General features: G+C 46.8%; 2 protein-coding genes across 8 annotated transcripts in view; one reads left to right on the top strand and one right to left on the bottom strand.

Moving 5' to 3' along the window:
* The window catches only part of EIF2AK1 (eukaryotic translation initiation factor 2 alpha kinase 1), a 50,701-nt gene extending 35,423 nt beyond the window's left edge, over positions 1 to 15,278 (bottom strand). Inside the window, exon 1 of one of the 3 annotated variants that reach the window (XM_065558982.1) lies at positions 15,007 to 15,278. Coding sequence is in view for 2 of the 3 variants with exons in the window: in XM_065558981.1 (XP_065415053.1) it covers positions 968 to 1,094 (127 nt within the window). In the remaining variant the exon portion in view is untranslated. Of the gene's footprint in view, positions 1 to 967; positions 1,216 to 15,006 lie in introns of those variants that run through there. The other 2 variants (XM_065558981.1, XM_065558980.1) reach the window with 2 other exon arrangements.
* A 107-nt stretch (positions 15,279 to 15,385) lies between these two features.
* The window catches only part of USP42 (ubiquitin specific peptidase 42), a 40,257-nt gene continuing 37,827 nt past the window's right edge, over positions 15,386 to 17,815 (top strand). For 3 of the 5 annotated variants that reach the window (XR_006175144.2, XM_042853191.2, XM_005304706.5), the window contains exon 1: positions 15,386 to 15,531. The gene's annotated coding sequence lies outside the window, so the exon portion shown is untranslated. Of the gene's footprint in view, positions 15,532 to 15,764; positions 16,974 to 17,815 lie in introns of those variants that run through there. The other 2 variants (XM_042853194.2, XM_042853192.2) reach the window with 2 other exon arrangements.

Here is a 17,815-nt window from a genome sequence, read left to right as displayed (position 1 = left end):
GACACTATACTGGGCTAGATCTAGATGGACCATTAGTGTGACCCAGTATGGCCACTCTTATGTAGAAATATTTCAAAGCTTCCCCCGCATACTGTTTTATAGAAAAAAACATCTTCTTAATAAATGAAACATTCACATGCACCTCAGTAACACAGTCTCCACTGATTTGTAGAATTCACAGAAATCTTATCCTTCAAAAAGATCAGGATGATGATTTTGATAGAAGATTTAAATACTACCCAGGAGAGTCAAACAAACAAAAAACAAGCAGCACCTGACACAAGCCAAGTAGAGAGTGGGAAGGAAATGAGAATGAAGGAAAAACCAGAGACCCAAATAACCCTAAGGGGGATTACAAATAATGATCTTCCACATTAAAAGTTTACACCAAACTTCCAGAGTCCCCGAGTCATCCCTACTCAGAGGAAGGCCATGGTGAGGGGCCACGGAGACCCTATAGAAAACACACAGTCTCCAGGAACTCCTCAGAAATACTTTAGGAGGACAAAGTGGGCAGACAGCTAGTAAAAGTGGAGATTAGGAATTAATGACTGACAGCTGTGCTGCTCTTGCATCACCCTCCCTACCAGGCACCTGACGCCTTGCAAGAATTAGGGGCCAATTTCATCACCACCTCCCTCCCCCACCAGACAATGATAGGGGCCACGGGGAGGCTTTTGTATCATCCCCCAGTGGGGCCGGGAGGGGGGGTGGATACCTCCCTCTCCTCAGGGGAAGGGGCGCAATGTCGCCCCATCACTGGGGAGGTTGGGGGGATTTGCACTGCTCTCTCAGTGTGTCCCAGGAGCTTGGGGGGGGACGACTTTAAGCCCCCGTTATCTGCCCCCGCAGCGAATATCCCTCTGGGGCGGGAGGGGGCAGATGCAGTGCCCTTTCCCCTCAGCAGCTGGGGCACTTTCCGCCCCGGGCCCTGCTAGAGTCGTGGACGGCGGCTCCCCTCACTCACCGTCGTACTGCGGCTCCGGCCCCTCCTCGGGAAACTCGATAGCGGGCGGCGGCAGGTTGGGCCCCCTGGCTCTAGGCCAAAACGTGGGCCGCCGTTCCCCCGCAGCGCCCCCGCCACCTCTCCACATGGCCGGGACCTCTGGGACTCAGCGACCCGCCGCTTCCCGCGGCCTGGCAGAGCGAACGGAGGCGAGGGGGGTGGAACGTACCGGCTCTTTCCAGGCCGAGCTCGCCCAGCTGCGCCCTCTACAGGGTCCCGCCATGGCGCGCTAGGAGTCTTCCTCGGTCGATCTCGTGCGGAATGGGCCTAACCCTAGGGGGCCGGGGGCGCTGACCATTGCCACACACACACCAGGACGCTGACCAGTCCCCCACCCCCGCACCATAGGTGCTGGAACTAGGAGTGCTCAGCACCCCTACTATACAAATTGTTCCAGCCATTCATACCCCCCCCACACACACACATACATACATAGGGGCCATGGCCCTAATCTGTCGTCCCCACATGCCTCTGGGGGATAGAGGCTCTCGCTAATTTGCTTCCTGCACATCTGGGAGGCAGGGAGCTGGCTAATACTCCCCTCCCCCAACTGCACTCCTTGGGATGGAGAGACTGACGTGCAGATTATGCTCACCCCATACTACATCCTGTAATGCTGGGGGTTGGGGTATCCCATCCCATACTGTGTCCTTCAAGGGGCTTGGGCATCAGATTAATTCCAGTACACACTGCATTCATTGGATCTGGGGTATTGAGATACCGACTAGTCCCACTCACACTTGAGAATATAGATACTGACAGGTCAATTTTTAAATTGTAAGATCTTTGGTGCATGAGGTGTTCCTTTTTATTTGGAAAGCACCTAGCCATAATGGGCAGTAGCAGAAATTAATAATACATATAATCATAATATTTTCAGAGTTCAATGCATCAAAAAATTGTGATGATTATTAGTATCTGTCACACCACAAAAAGTGGCACTGAATCTTTTTTACCAAACACATGGTGATGTCCTGAGTCAGGTAGAACCATGTTTCCAAACTGAACTTTTCCCGGTTTTGAGCACACAATAATTTAAAATCGCTAACAGCTTACCCCATACAAATTCTAACCAAAATGATCGTATATAATCCTATTGTAAATAAATGCAGTATAATCATCTCAATTATACAAATTTCCCTCTGAACCCAAAAAAGGGTCAGTGCCTCCAATAACTATTAATTACAGTGAATGTTTCCTTAATTATCCAAAACCATGCTTCAATTAATTTAATTCAGCATCCCCAGCGATATTAACATATGTCAAGGTATTATTAAACATTATGGCCCCTGATACTAATGAGAGCTAGTGAGCACCAACAGCTCCTAATGAATTTACCACATCTGTACAAAAAAAGAAGTATTAAAAGGAAAACACAAAACCTTGATTTATGTGCTGATTAAACAAGATTGTCATTCAAGTAAAGAGCATTACAGTATGAAGTACAGATAATTTTCAACTATGCAAAAATTACAAGCATATGTAATGTATTGGCTCATGTGTCTCTCTCTCTGTTAGTACTGCTCTCTGTTGCCCATAATAAATCAAACCTACTCAGGCTAGGTCTACCCTACAGAGTTAGGCCAATGTAAAGCAGCTTACGTTGACCTACCTCTGCAAGAGTCTACACTACAGCATTGCTCCTGTCGATGTAAGTCCCCCACTACACCAACCTAATAACTCCACCTCCATGAGAGGCGTAGCACTTAGGTCGATGTAGTTAGGACAATGTAGTGTCTGTGTAGACACTGCATTACTTAGGGTACATCTACACTACAGCGGGGAATCGATTTAAGATACGCAAATTCAGCTACGTGAATAGCGTAGCTGAATTCGACGTATTGCAGCCGACTTACCCCGTTGTGAGGACGGCGGCAAAATCGACTTCTGCCGCTTTTTGTCGGCGGCGCTTACTACCACCTCCGCTGGTGGAGTTAGAGCGCCGATTCGGGGATCGATTGTCGCGTCCCAACGGGACGCGATAAATCGATCCCCGAGAGGTCGATTTCTACCCGCCGATTCAGGCGGGTAGTGTAGACCAGACCTTATATTGCCTGTCAGCACCACATGGAGCTCTGAGCTGAGAGCCTGACTGCCCAGTGCTGAGAGCCTGGTCTGTCGGCTCTGTGCCAAGCCCGGGTTCTCAGCTCCCCATACTGCTCCACTTGTTATTCTTGGGGGAATTCTGTGTCAAAAAATTAAAAATTCTATGCCAAAAAAAATAAAAATTCTGTGCACAATATTTTAAAATTATGCAAAATTATGCATATTTTATTTGTCAAAATAACACAGTATAATCAAACAGTTTCAATTATTTTCGTAATTTATTACAAAATACCTGTCAACAAGTATGTCTGTAACAATACAGATGATAAAAATATTCAGGAAATATTTTTTGACAAATAGATTCCTTACTAGCCGTATGAATACAGAACTTTGAGTAATAATTAATTTAAACTACAATACAGAAACGTATTTTCCATACCCCTCAGAAGCAGTGCAAAGGCTTCGGGAAGTCGGGGTAACAGAGGAGCTGAGGGAGAGAGAAATAATTGCTGGGAAAGAGCCTGGGAGTGAACCTGGATGGTTGTTGGGTGCAGGTGGGAGAAGTATGGACAAGTTTTTTTTCCAGGGGGTAGGAATTGTTAGGGAGTTGAGAACTTCCCCCATGCAGACCCTTAGCCTCTCCCAATCAGTCAAGCACATCTGCCCCTGTCCCCATGTGTCCCAATACCCTCTCCCCATTCCCATATGTCCCTGCACCCCCACTCAGCAACCCCTCCTCCCCGTCCCCATGTGTCCCTGCACCCTCCTCCATCCCCATGCATTCCCTTATTCCCATGTGTCCCTGCACCCCAACTCAGTCATCACATACCCCCCACACCCCTCCCCATGTGTCCCCACACCCCCATGCACCCCACATCCCCATTGTCCCTGCATGCACACTCAGCCACCCCGATCCCATGTGGCCCCGCACCAAAACTCCCATTCAGCCCCCACCCCAATCTGTCCCCCCCCGATTTGTCCTTCTGAATCCCACTCTATGTGACCCCCCCAACAGCCTCCTGTGTCCCACGCTGTCCATCTGCCTATATTCCATGCCTCTTCACCTGGCCCCTCTCATCTTCCCTTATCAGCTGCTGATGGCTATGGCCGATGAGCAGGCTTCCCTCAGTTCTGGCACCACAGCAGCTGCCCCTTACACAGATGAGCTTTATCCTTATGGTAGAAAGTTCCATTGTGCCAGGAGAGCAGAGGTGTGGACCACAGTCTTCATCCCAAAAGTTTAGGTGATCTTTTAGATATGCTGGGTCATTGAGGTGACCAAAGCCCACAGGTAAGTCAAGAACATGGAAACATGGGAGAAGGTTTGGAATTTGAGGGGGAACCTGGGCTGTTATAGCAGGGAAAAAGGAGAGACAAGACAGAACTGGTGGGGGGGATCAAATCAGTAGCTTAGATGTCTGTATACTAATGCAAGAAGTATGGGGACTAAGCAGGAAGAATGCGAAATGCTAGTAAATAAACACAACTATGACATAGTTGGCATCACAGAGACCTGGTGGGATAATACGCATGACTGGAATATTGGTATAGAAGGGTACAGCTTGCTCAGGAAGGACAGGCAGGGAAAAAAGGGAGGAGGTGTTGCCTTATATATTAAAAATGTATACACTTGGACTGAGGTTGAGATGGAAATAGGAGACAGACTTGTTGACAGTCTCTGGGTAAGGATAAGGGGTAAAAAACAAGGGTGATGTCATGGTAGGGGTGTACTACAGACCACTTAACCAGGAAGAAGAGCTGGATGAGGCTTTTTCTAAACAACTAACAAAATCATCCAAAGCACAGGACTTGGTGGTGATGGGGGACTTCAACTACTCAGACATCTGTTGGGAAAATAACACAGGAGGGCAGGTAAACAAATCGGCCCGGCCCACCAGGGGCTTTCCCTACACAAGCGGTGTCCCAAGTTTGGGAAACACTGATATAGAAGATACACCTCTACCCCGATATAACGCTATCCTCGGGAGCCAAAAAATCTTACCGCGTTATAGGTGAAACCGCGTTATATCGAACTTGCTTTGATCCACCGGAGAGCGCAGCCCGCTCCCCCAGAGAGCTGCTTTACCACGTTATATCCGAATTCGTGTTATATCGGGTCGCGTTATAATGGGGTAGAGGTGTAATAAGGTGATAAGTGACAGTCAGCATGGATTTGTCAAAAACAAATCATGTCAAACCAACCTGATAGCTTTCTTTGACAGGGTAACAAGACTTGTGGATGGGGGGAAGCAGTAGATGTAGTTTAGTAAAGCTTTTGATACTATCTTGCATGACCTTCTTATAAACAAACTAGGGAAATGCAACCTAGATGGAGCTACTATAAGGTGGGTGCAAAACTGGTTGGAAAACCATTCCCAGAGAGTAGTTATCAGTGATTCACAGTCATGCCTGAAGGACATAACAAGTGGGGTCCTGCAGGGATCAGTTCTGGGTCTGGTTCTGTTCAATATCTTCATCAATGATTTAGATAATGGCATAGAGAGTACACTTATAAAGTTTGCGGACGATACCAATCTGGGAAGGGTTGCAAGTGCTTTGGAGTATAGGATTAAAATTAAAAATGATCTGGACAAACTGGAGAAATGGTCTGAAGTAAATAGGATGAAATTCAATAAAGACAAATGCAAAGTACTCCACTTAGGAAGGAATAATCAGTTGCACACATACAAAACGCTGTTGCAAAAAAAGTGAACATCATTCTGGGATGTATTAGCAGGTGTGTTGTAAGCAAGACACAAGAAGTAATTCTTCTGCTCTACTCTGCAATGATTAGGCCTCAACTGGAGTACTGTATCTAGTTCTGGGTGCCACATTTCAGGAAGGATGTGGACAAATTGGAGAGAATCCAGAGAAGAGCGACAAAAATTATTAAAATTCTAGAAAACATGACCTATGAGGAAGGTTGAAAAAATTGGGTTTGTTTAGTCTGGAAAAGAGAAGACTGAGGGGGGGACATGATAACAGTTTGCAAGTACGTAAAAGATTGTTATAAGGAGGAGAGAGAAAATTTGTTTTTCTTAACCTCTGAAGATAGGATAAGAAGCAATGGGCTTAAATTGCAGCAAGGGAGGTTTAGGTTGGACATTAGGAAATACTTCCTAACTGTCAGGGTGGTTAAGCACTGGAATAAATTGCCTAGGGAGGTTGTGGAATCTCCATCACTGGACATTTTAAAGAGTAGGTTAGACAAATACCTGTCAGGGATGGTCTAGATAATACTTAGTCCTGCCATGAGTGCAGGGGACTGGACTAGATGACCTCTTGAGGTCCCTTCCAGTCCTATGATTCTATGTATAATATCCCTCCATACTATCCCACTTATTCCCCACCCCCTTCACACACACACACAATTAATTCTAGAAAATAAACCTTTGTCTTCACATTTTTGCTGTAGTTGTCTTTTAAAAGAATGGAAACAAAATCATATATTCCTATAGCAAAACTTCTACCTGTGTTAATAACAACACTTGGAACTACTAAAACAGAAAGTATGTTTTTAAATCTAATTTATTTTCCCCTAATTTATATTGTTTATTTTTTGGATTTCTCTTAGTTTGAACAGTATTTGTAGTTAGTTAGTTTCTTTCTTTCTGACATGGTAGCACAATACTCTAATGTTTGGGTTGGAAATACTGATGAAGCATGTTTAATCAACACAATAACTGGTTTACGTCTATTAAAATCAGCAAGCAAATAATAAATATTAATAAATAATATTTTCCCAAAAACTTTTATAAAACCTAAATTTAACCTGAACTGCCTGATAGTTTAACTATGTATTTCTTAGGGTGTTTTCTTTAATTAAAAAGAAGTGGCTAGTGATTTGTGTTTTTAGAAATCAGAGAGGAGCAGGAACCTTATGTAGTCCTCATCAGCCATCTGTATCAAGCTACACAAGCAGCTAATGGGACCACCATTTTCTCTGGGGACTATTCAGCTTGAGAAGTCAGCAGATAGCAAATTGAGAAAGTGACTAATTAGAACACTTTTGCAGGACCCTGTAATTGAACATTACAACTAATGGCTTGTGTCTTTTCATGGAACATTATACAGGTTCAAAATGGGTACTCTGGTTCACTTTAATGTTCACACTCAACAGATTTTTTTTTGTTTGTTTTTGGTCTTCCCAAGGGAGCTTACTGTGCCCTGTCAGAAACCTTCATCCTTCAGTGTGCCTGCTCTGTGATATTGGAAGTCTTTGAAAATGCTGCAGTTTAAAAATCTGAATTCTTCTGTCATCCAAGAGCTGTCATTGCACAGATCAAAACAGCCATTAGCTGTTTGAACTGTAAGGTTTCCATGTAGAGGTCACAGGTTTTGGGACCATCTGCAGAGTTGCATCAGCAGGATCCCATTTATCCATGCTAGCCATCAGATGTGTATGTCTCGATGTACTTGTGCATTACCTCAAATTTTGGAAGCTGCCTGCTGAAAAATTGTATAAAGTCCCCTTCAAAACTCTAAAATAACATTTACAGCTAAAAAGAAAATCCTCACTAAGAACATATTCTTTTCTGCACCATCCCTCCCCTCACTTCACTGAATTCGGGAATTCTCTTCAAATGAAAGAGCTTCTTCCTTCATGTCTATTGTTATATTGCTATAAGAAGATAGTAACAGACAGATGTCATGGCTGTAAGTTAGTTTTGTTAAATAAATGCTTGTACATTAAAAGCCTGTTGTTTTGTATACAACTGGAGACTTCTGTGTAGCTGGATAATAGAGAGATACTTAAACTGTCTCTACCTCCACAATGTGAATAAATATCTTTGAAGAATGCTCCTCCATTTAAATTATCTTCAGAGAATACTGCTAATTTTTAGTAATAATTATTGTTGATATGTTGCAATATTCCGTAGAGTTTTAATCAAGGATAATATTACTGTCAGACTTCTAAAATGAATACTTTGCTGTAACCAATTGAAATGACCAAATCAACAATTAGTAGGCCTTTAAAATGGATCATATTACTTTGTAAAGCTGTACCATTGTGAAATTACCATAGCTGTACGGACATACAACAAACTGCTGTTCACAACCTCCTGTTGCAGCTTGCCAAGGAAAAAACTTTTCTAACTGCCATTCAATGGGTCCAGATTGAATTCCAGTTTCCACAAAGTTGAGAGGATGAAAGTACTGTGGAGGCCATGTACTTGGCTCTCAAAAGAACAAAGATGTATGCTATGTCGCTCAGCAGTGACTGCCAACCAACCAAATCCACCTCTCCAAGAGGCAGTAACGAGGTCAATGGAAACAGTCTTCCATCGACTAGCACCATCTACACTAGGACTTAGGTCGGCTTAACTACATTTCTCAGGAAACATAGCTGAGAAACATAGCTGGATCAACCTAACCTGCTAGTGTAGACCAGCCTGAATATAAAGGAAACAGCGTTTTGTCTCATCAGTATATTATTGCCAAAACAGCCTGTGGCATCTCATGCTATCCCATAGGATGTACAAAAATGTTGACCATTGACAAGATTGAACCCTCTGCGATTCCACATGTCAAAGCTCTTGGGGGAAAGGGACAGATGTCCATCATAACTCTTTGGAGAGGAAAGCAAGAAGTCAGTTAAGCACAATAATATTGATTCCTGCCATAGCACACAGAAGAGTCAACAGGAGATCATGACCAACAGTATCAAAGGCTGCTGACAGATCTGGAAGTAACTACATTGTTATTTCCCCTTTGTTAATTGCCACAAGGTCATCCAGTGCTGTTCTGTGCCATAGCCTCACAGGAAGCCAGACTGGGCAATCTAGAATGCCAGCAGAAGCCAGGTGTTGCTGGATTTTGTTCACTATCATCTTCTCAATGACATCTCCCAGGAAGGAGAGGTTAGACCAGGGATCGGCAACCTTTCAGAAGTGGTGTGCCGAGTCTTCATTTATTCACTCTCATTTAAGGTTTTGCGTGCCAGTAATACATTTACATGTTTATAGAAGGTCTCTTTCTATAAGTCTATAATATATAACTAAACTGTTGTTGTATGTAAAGTAAATAAGGTTTTTAAAATGTTTAAGAAGCTTCATTAAAAATTAAATTAAAATGCAGAGCCCCCCGGACCAGTGGCCAGGACCCGGGCAGTGTGAGTGCCACTGAAAATCAGCTCGCGTGCCGCCTTCGGCACCCGTGCCATAGGTTGCCTACCCCTGGGTTAGACAGAAGATGGTAAATTTGCTAAGTTGTTGGCAATCAAGTGTTGTTTTTTAAAGAGCAGACTGGTTTACTGAATGTTTTAGTAGCGTGTATAAGGAAGAAGACATTCACTATTTCTATCAGTAGTGAGCCAAAGCATTCCCTGCCAATTTTGACTACCCAGAAGGGGAGTTATCCAGGTTATAAGTGACAGCAACACACCTGTGAACAAAGACTATTCAGACAAAATCCAAACAAAAGGTAAGGGGGTAAAATCCTGGTCTTGAAGTAAATGAGAAGAATTTTGTTATTGACTTCAGTGGAGTCTGGATTTCACCTACGGTTTCTAGCAGCCTAGAACCCAAAATCTGCATTCTTGTAATTCCAGAAAATTTCCACTCAGGATAATAGAATTACTCTGAGTTTTCACTGGTATAAGTGAGGTCAGAATCTGTACGAGAGTCAGGGATCAGATTGGAAAAATAAATGGCGATGGAATTTTTCCAAGCTCTGCCAACAGAATAAGCTCTGCCCACATGAGACACCACTCATGGTAGATTGTGCACATGTTCAAAATATGATTATGCATGTTCTTTGGGCTACTTGGGCTCAACTCCCTCTCAGTGGAGTTTGACTACACCTATTGACTCTGCTGGGTGCAGCCTGACCAGAGAATCTGGTCTATAATCTCTATAGACACATGGACACTGGCAAATGGTAAAGTGTTTTATTGTTACATTAAAAGTACGGTCAAAGTTAAAATTTCCTTTGAGTGATTTGGTATGAACCAGGGTTTTAAAGCTGAATATAGCAGATAGTCATGGTGGGGAGTGAGGCTGTTGCGGGTAGTCATTTTGAGGAGTGGGCTATGGTGAGGCATAGGAAAGAGCAGGACTATGTGGTGTGATAATATTTTTTACTTACTTTGCATAGGTGTAAGTGGCTACACCAGGTGCAAGGCAGTGGAGAATCAGTCTGTGTAAATGAACTCTGCTCCCCAGATCCCCATTCTCCTCAGTGATTGTGTATGTGTGTGAACTCTTTCCTCAACACCCAATTCTCCTCAGTGTATCTGAATTCTATTCAGGGCCTGAATTTGAGGGAGGAGTAGTGGTGCTCTGCACACAAACCAAGCTCCAGTAACTTGAGATGCTATTTACAATGGATAGTGCACATGTTCAAAATATGATCATGTGTGCTGGGCTCCTCGGATCAGCTCTTTCTCATGGGGATTTGGATACACCCTGCGGCAGGGCTGAATTGAGACATAAAAACAACAGGCACATGACGTAGGGCCCTGGCTCCTGAATCATGCAATGACATCAGAGCCTGAATTTTAATTTAAAAAACGTATTTATATCTGTAAGTTTCTAGCCCTCATGATAGTGAAAAAAAATCTTTAAAATGTGACCCATGATGCAGTGATGTCTGCCTGAGACTGCAAATAACTTCCAACAGAGAGAGTAACAGCAGCCACTAGAACCAAGGAGAAAGCCACCTGGACTCACACCCACTACCAGATCTGATTAGGCCCCTACTGCACTAGTGTGAGAACTGGACTTGCTGTGAAGTTGTTAGGAATTAGGATGCCAGGTTGGACTCTTCGGGACTGGTTTGCCCTTGATGGGCCTCAGCTACCTCTTGGGCTATGGTTAGGCTTACCAACTTTCTAAATGCAGAAAACCCAATGCCCTTGTCTCGCCCTCTGCCCCGCTTCTTCTCTGAGGCCCCAGCCCCCACTCACTCCATCCCCTCTCTGCCACTCGCTCTCTCCTACCCTCGCTCACTTGCTCAGTTTCAGGGGGGCTAGGGCAGGGGGTTGGGGTACGGGGTGGAGTGAGAGTTCCGGCTGGGGTGTGGGCTCTGGGGTGCGGCTGGGGATGAGGGATTTGGGGTGCAGGAAGGGGCTCAGAGCTGAGTCTGAGGGGTTCGAAGTGCGGGAGGAGGCTCTGGGCTGGAGCAGAGGTGCGGGAGGGGGTGAAGGCTCAGGCTGGGGGTGCGGGCTCTCGGGTGGGGCTGGGGATGAGGGATTTGGGATGTAGGAGGGGGCTCTGGGCTGGGGCCAAGGGGTTCAGAGTGTGGGAGGAGGCTTTGGGCTGGGCTGGGGTTGGGGTGTGGGAGGTGGTACAGGATCTGTGCTGGGGGTGTGGGCTCTGGGGTGGGGCCAGAAATGAGGGGTTCACAGTGTGGGAGAGGGCTCTGGCCTGGGGCAGGGAGTTGGGATGCGGGAGAGAGTGTGTGGTGCGTGCTCTGGGGTAGGGAGTTTGGGTGCGGGAGGGGGTTCTGACCTGGGGCGGGGGTTGGGGCACGGGATAGGGTTCTGGGTGCAGGCTCTGGCAGAGCTGACCTTAGGCGACTCCTGGGAAAGCGGCGACATGTCCCTCAGGCTCTTGGGTTGAGGTATGCCCGGGGGCTTCACACGTTGCCCCTGCCTGCAGGCGCTGCTGCCCCAGCTCCCATTGGCCGCATTTCCCGGCCAATGGGAGCTGCAGAGCTGGCGCTCGGAGCAGGGGCAGTGCGCGGTGCCCCCGTGGCTGCCCCTCTGCCTAGGAGACGGGCATACCGGCTACTTCCCGGGAGCTGCATGGAGCCAAGCAGGAAGCCTACCAGCCCTTGCTGTGCCGCCAGCTGGACTTTTAACAGCCCGGTCAGCAGTGCTGACTGGAACTGCCAGGGTCCCTTTTTGAGCAGGGGTTTTAGTCAAAAACTGGACACTTGGCAACCCTAGCTCTGATCTTCTCCTCTGGCCTTTTGGCTCTACAAGTCAGACTAATAGGATAAAAGTGCCACTATATCCCAAGCACCAGCTACTTGTGACACCAACCTGTCACTCACAAAAGTCTGTGCAGATCTTCATAATGATCTCTCTCTCTTTTCTTCTGTTAACAAACAGTTAACATTGATATTTAAATTATTGTAATTAATCTGAATTAAAACCCTATAGGCATGTCTACATTGTAGCTGGGAGGTATAATTCCAGGTCAGGTAGACGTACACATGCTAACTCTGCTTCTTGAGCTAGTGAGCTAAAAATAGCAGTGCCCCAAGCCACTGCAGCCACACTGCTATTTTTAGCATTCTAGCTCGAGTAGAGCTAGCATATGTATGTCTAACCAAGCTGGGAATTACAGATCCCAACCACAGTGTAGATGTACCCATAAAGAGGAACAGGACAGTTCTCCTCACTGCCTCTGAGCTATTGTTTCAGGCTCTCTGCAAATTCATACATATGTCACTGCATTGGTTACACAAAGACTAGAGACTGAAGAATGAAAGCTGAGAATACTATATTCTCAAACAAACAAAAAATATGTAGTTTTACACCCAGCGTGATCCAGCCTAGTTTAAGCCCCATTCTTCACTCTTTGTGAACCCCTCAGAACCCCATTATCTGCTTTGTATGTCTGTATGTCTGTGTGTGTGTGAGAGAGAGAGAGAGAGAGAGAACTATGCCCCATTTTGTTCAGTGCATCTGTAAGTATGCTAAACAGAGTCCCATTTTTTTCAGTAGCTGACATCTCTCATTGGCTTCAATGGGATAGAAGCTAGGATGCCATCAACAAAGGTTAGGAAACTTGACAGGAAACTGTGAGGGGGCAAGGGAATGTGAGGACGAGGAGGGAGACTCAGGGGGCATAGGAGAATGTGGGGAGCAGGAGAGAGTCTGAGGGGCATGCAGAGGAATGTGAAGAGGTTAGAAAGGAGACTGTAGGGGTGCCAAGGGAATGAGGGGACTAGCAAGGACATAGAAGAGGGATGTTGGGGAATGTGCAGCAAGAGAGAGACTGAGGGGATGCAGGAGAATAAGGTGGGTCAGAGAAGGAGAATGTAAGTTGTAGGAAACTGATTGAAATGACGAAAAATATAGGGGCAAGTGAACGTGAAGCGCAGGTGAGGAATAGGAGATTGCGTGGGAGCATGAAACAGTCAAATCTTAAAAAAAAAAAAGTGCTATTGGTGCTCTCTGCCTACATTTACAGTTGATTATGCATATATATTCAAACTATCAAGATGCATGGTCTCTGTGTTCCTTGGGCTCAGCCTAAAGAACTGATGCTTGGTCCTCAGTTATATCAGCATAGCTACATTTGTCAGGGGTGTGAATCAATACATACCCCTGACTGACATAGCTAACCCAACAAAACCCCCAGCATAGACACAGCTATGCTGATAGAAGGGGCTTCTGCTGACATACCTAATGCCATTTACGGAGACAGTGTTTCTACAAAAAAACGCCTTGTTGGTGTATACTGCATCTACATTAGTGGGCTATGCTGACATGGTTATGCCAACATAGTCTCCATAGTGTAGACACAGCCTGAATAGCAGCCAAATACACCAATGAGCTCTGCCGAGGCTGACTTCTGAAGCTTCTGTGCTCCACTGGGCTTTCTGAGCTTGAACTGCTCTTATGGAGCATCAGTAAGGCTACAATTTAGTTATGGGTATTTTTAGTAAGTCATGGACAGGTCATGGGCAATAACCAAAAAGTCACACGGGCTGGTAACCTGTCCATGACTTTTATTAAAAATACTCCTAATTAAATCTTAGCTGCTGAAGGGGGGGGAGTGTGCTTCCAGGGATGCTGCTGATCCTAGGGGAGGCTCTAAGAGGTGGCCCAGGGTCCCCCCACCGCTGCTGCTGCTCTGGACAGGGGGCAGCGGCCTGGGCCCCACCACCGCTGCTGCTCTGTGCGGGGGTGGCCCGGGGCCCTTTCACTGCCGCTTCTGCTCTGGGCGGGTGGCCATGGCCCAGGGCCCTGCTGCTACTGCTACTCCAAGTGGGGGGCGGCCTGGGGCTCCACCACTGCTGTTGGGGGCGGGGGGCACAGCCCGGGATGCCGCTGCTGCTCCCAGACCACTGCTCCAGGGCAGTGCCCGGGACCAACTGCCTGGGGCTGCCTGAGCATGGGTACGCCCCAGCTGCTCCTGCAGCCTTGAGGTCAGCTGCTGCAGAAATCACAGAGGTCTTGGAAAGTCATGGAATCCGTGACTTCCATGACCTCCATAAAAGACTCACAGCCTTAAGCATCAGACACCCTGCTGGACTCTGCTAAGGCTTGGTCTACACTACAGAGTTAAATAAACTAACTAGTTTATTGGGGTTGGCTACTCTTTTGGGGAAGGAGGAGCTCACTCATTTTTGTGTCAAAATTGTGGATTGCAGATCTTCCTAATATGATCCTCCCTCTCTTTTCTGACATGCTTTGATGAGCAGTGAAATAGTTGACAATTAAACGTATTTTGACAATGTTGACATGTAAACAATTTTACTTGAGCATCTGTGTTAGAACCCTTTGAAATGAATGGTGCAGTTCACACATCTCAGAGCTATTGTCTCAGGTTCAGTTAGCTTCAAAAATGTGACCTGAGTGTATGGCATCAACTATAAGCACTTGAAACTTCCTTTTAAAAGAAAACAAACGCTTAGATTTTGGAGTACAAGATAGCAGCACAAAAAAAGATGCTCATACACCTAGTCTGAGCCCTGAAGGGAGGCAAAATGGGAGGAAGGCAGGACAGGAGAAGGATAGAATGGTAGCTTCCCAGCTCAGGGTTTAGGAAAAGCTAAGTGGAATCCTCATGCAAGTAGCCAGCAGGGAGCCCTGAATGTATGTATGTGTATTTAAGGCTGAATTAGAAACCTGAAATGATACAGTGTAAATTGGGGATAGATGGCTCCCCTCAACTTCAAAGGCTTAAAAACTGAACACAGATTTTAAAAGATGTGATTTCTTTTAAAATCTCATAATTTTAAAGTTAATCGTTATTTTCAAGGGGTATTGGACTCACTTTTGTCTGGTTGGGATTGGCAATAGCTTTTTTCCTTAGCACGTGTTTGTGGTTCCCTGCAGCTCACAGTTCCCGTAGTTTAATCATGGCCTGTGAACAGGCATTTACGGCTCCATGTTGACCATACAGCTTGGCGACGGTCCCTAGTGGCGTGTTTGCGGCCCAATGTTGCCTTTGTAGTTTGGTAACGCTCCTTTAATTCGCGTTTGCGGCTCCCTGAAGCTCCAGCCCTTTGCGCTCCCTGCAGTCCCTGCCCTTTGAGGACAGCGCCTGGGCTGGGTCGCTGCAGCGCCCCCTGGCGGTTCTCGCTGGAGGCGCAGGGGCGGTGCTGGTCCCTGTGTGACCCGGAGGAGTTCGCCCCCCCCCCTCCCTGGCCGGCGCCGGGTCCCGGATGCAGGAGGCCGGCGGAGGGACGTCATTGTTCCCCGACGGGCTGGAACAGGAGGCGGGGCGGAGCGGCCGGGCTGAGGCGGGCGCTGCAGAGAAGGGGACCCGGCAGCGCCGAGCCGAGCGGGGCCGAGCTAGGTAACGGGGCTGGGGAGGGAGACGGGCCGCGCCGGGGCCTTGCGGAGCCCGGCAGTGTCGCATGCTGCCCCCTCCCTACAAATCAATGGGCCGGGGGAGGGGCCACGGCGGGCTGGCTGGCTGGCGGGGGCCCGGCCCATCCCACCCCCGGAGCAGCGGGACCCAGCCCCTTCCCCCTCCTTGCGGGCAGTATAGGGGGGAGGGACCCCTGGGCAGGGCAGGGCGCCGCCCCCAGGAGCGTGGCGGGATTCAGCCTCTTCGCCGCCGCCAGGCCCGGGGAGACCTGCCCTGGCGGGTGGCTACTCCCCTTTCCCGTCGGGAGCCGGGTGTCCCGCTGCTCGCCGCGCTCCTGCGGCTCCCGCGCCCAATTGCCCGCCCCCGCTTCCCTCCTAATGAGGGATGCGCCCGAGGGCGGGGGTCATCGTCCCTGCCACACGGGGCTGAGAGATTCGGGTAACCGCCCCATCCTCCGCCAAGTCCAGCGTGGGGCTCCCTCCTCCCGTCCGGCCTTGTTACCTGCTGCTCCCCCTCACGGATGGGGGGTGTCTCGTGGTACCGTCTCCCCCCCCCCCGCTCCTGGCGTTACCCCCGGCTCCCCATTTTAGCGATGGGCGGATTCTCTCAGGAACCCCCCCCCCCATTCTTCCCCTCCGGGGGCGCTTCTCTTGTACTGTTACCGCCCCGCTTGGTTGCCATGGACACTGTCTCTCAAATGGGTGATTCCTTTACAGTCGCTTCTCCTCCTTCCCTCGCTCAGTGTCTGGGCTTCAGGCCCTAACATGTGGGGGAGAGGAACAAACTGAGGCCGGCGCTCGGTATTTGGTCCATCTGCTCTTACTAGGCCTAGAGCTTTTGCCGCCCCTCCCTCAAAGTAGGCCCTGTGGCTGCTACTGAATTTGGAGAATGGGGGGAAAATGTGTCCCCCATTTGACTCTCAGACACAGATGACATCCGGATTGCAGTGTTCAGGGTTTGGTGTGGATGATTTCATGGCACCAGCACAATAGGATCAGGATGGGCAATAGAGTTGGAAAAGGCCCATTAAACCACCCAATCCATTTCTCCAGCTGCTGCAGCGTATAGGCCTTTCCTAGGGAGGCTGTATCTGATATTTTAGATATTAGGAATATATTACTGATACTGGGATTGTATATTTGGGGTGGAGGGAGAAGGAGCGAGAATTGTAGCTATGTTTTCTTTCCGAAATATTTCAGTGCAATGTCTAATGTGCAAGCTGGCTGCCATCCTCCACCTCTAGGGGTGGCTTCATTTCACTGGTGCTTTATGTACTGTGTGTAATTGGGAAAGTACTTTGGGCTGCATCCTTCACGCACATTCTATCCTCCTCCTCAAATACTTTTTACACAGTAGGACCATGGATGTAAAATGACCCAAAACCCTGATGTTATAAGTCTATGGTGTGAATAAATGAAAGTATCCAGGTCAGTAATGAAAGCATAAGGTGTTAGTGGGGGGAGAGAAATTGTAAGGGAAAAAATGTGTTTAGATGAGATCTGAAGTCAGAATGAAGGTACAGACTGAGTCATTTTGGATCTGTTTTGAAGCAAGTTGTAGCTTTGGAATGGAGGGGGAGAAAGACTTCAGTTTGTACCTTTTTTCAGTTTTTCCCATTGTTTAACTTGCACAGCCTTCATACAGGTGATGCTGTGAGACCATAATGCTTTCAAGTGAAGTATCTGCGTGCTTTATAAGACATAGAAAAATGTTTCTTTGAAGTAACTGTAAGGTTGTGACACATAATTGGCTTCCAATTAGGGATGGAATGATCGCCTTAATTTTGTATTTCTTAGCGTTGATGGTTTGTTGCTTCTTCCTTACATTTCTTTATTTACTGTTTTAAAAAAATCCTGATTTTTAAAATCAGGTAGAGACTAGAATGCAACTTTCTTTCCCCAGTTGTTAGATGGTTATAATGTAAAGGTCTTTTTTGTACATCAGTAGTATGTGGTTCCACAATGTTAACATAAGTATATTAAAAATAATGAAAAGGTGTGGTATGTACCAATTTTCAGTCATTACCATTTTATGTTTGAATTTTTTAAGAGTGCAGTCTAAATTAGAAAAAGGTTCTTATGTGGTAAGATATATAATTTAAATATCTGAAGTTAAAACACTTTTTATGTTGCATTATTTTAAACAGGGCCAAACAGAGTTTTGTAAATATTGGTTTTATATATTTTATATATGTGTATACTGTATATAAGTAATCGTTCCTGGGTGCTGTGATTTGTGTCAAGTATGCAGCCAGACCAATGTTTACAGT

This window comes from Chrysemys picta, chromosome 10 (assembly GCF_011386835.1).
Source record: "Chrysemys picta bellii isolate R12L10 chromosome 10, ASM1138683v2, whole genome shotgun sequence".
Classification (NCBI taxonomy): domain Eukaryota; kingdom Metazoa; phylum Chordata; order Testudines; family Emydidae; genus Chrysemys; species Chrysemys picta.
This window is presented reverse-complemented; position numbering and strand designations above follow the sequence as displayed.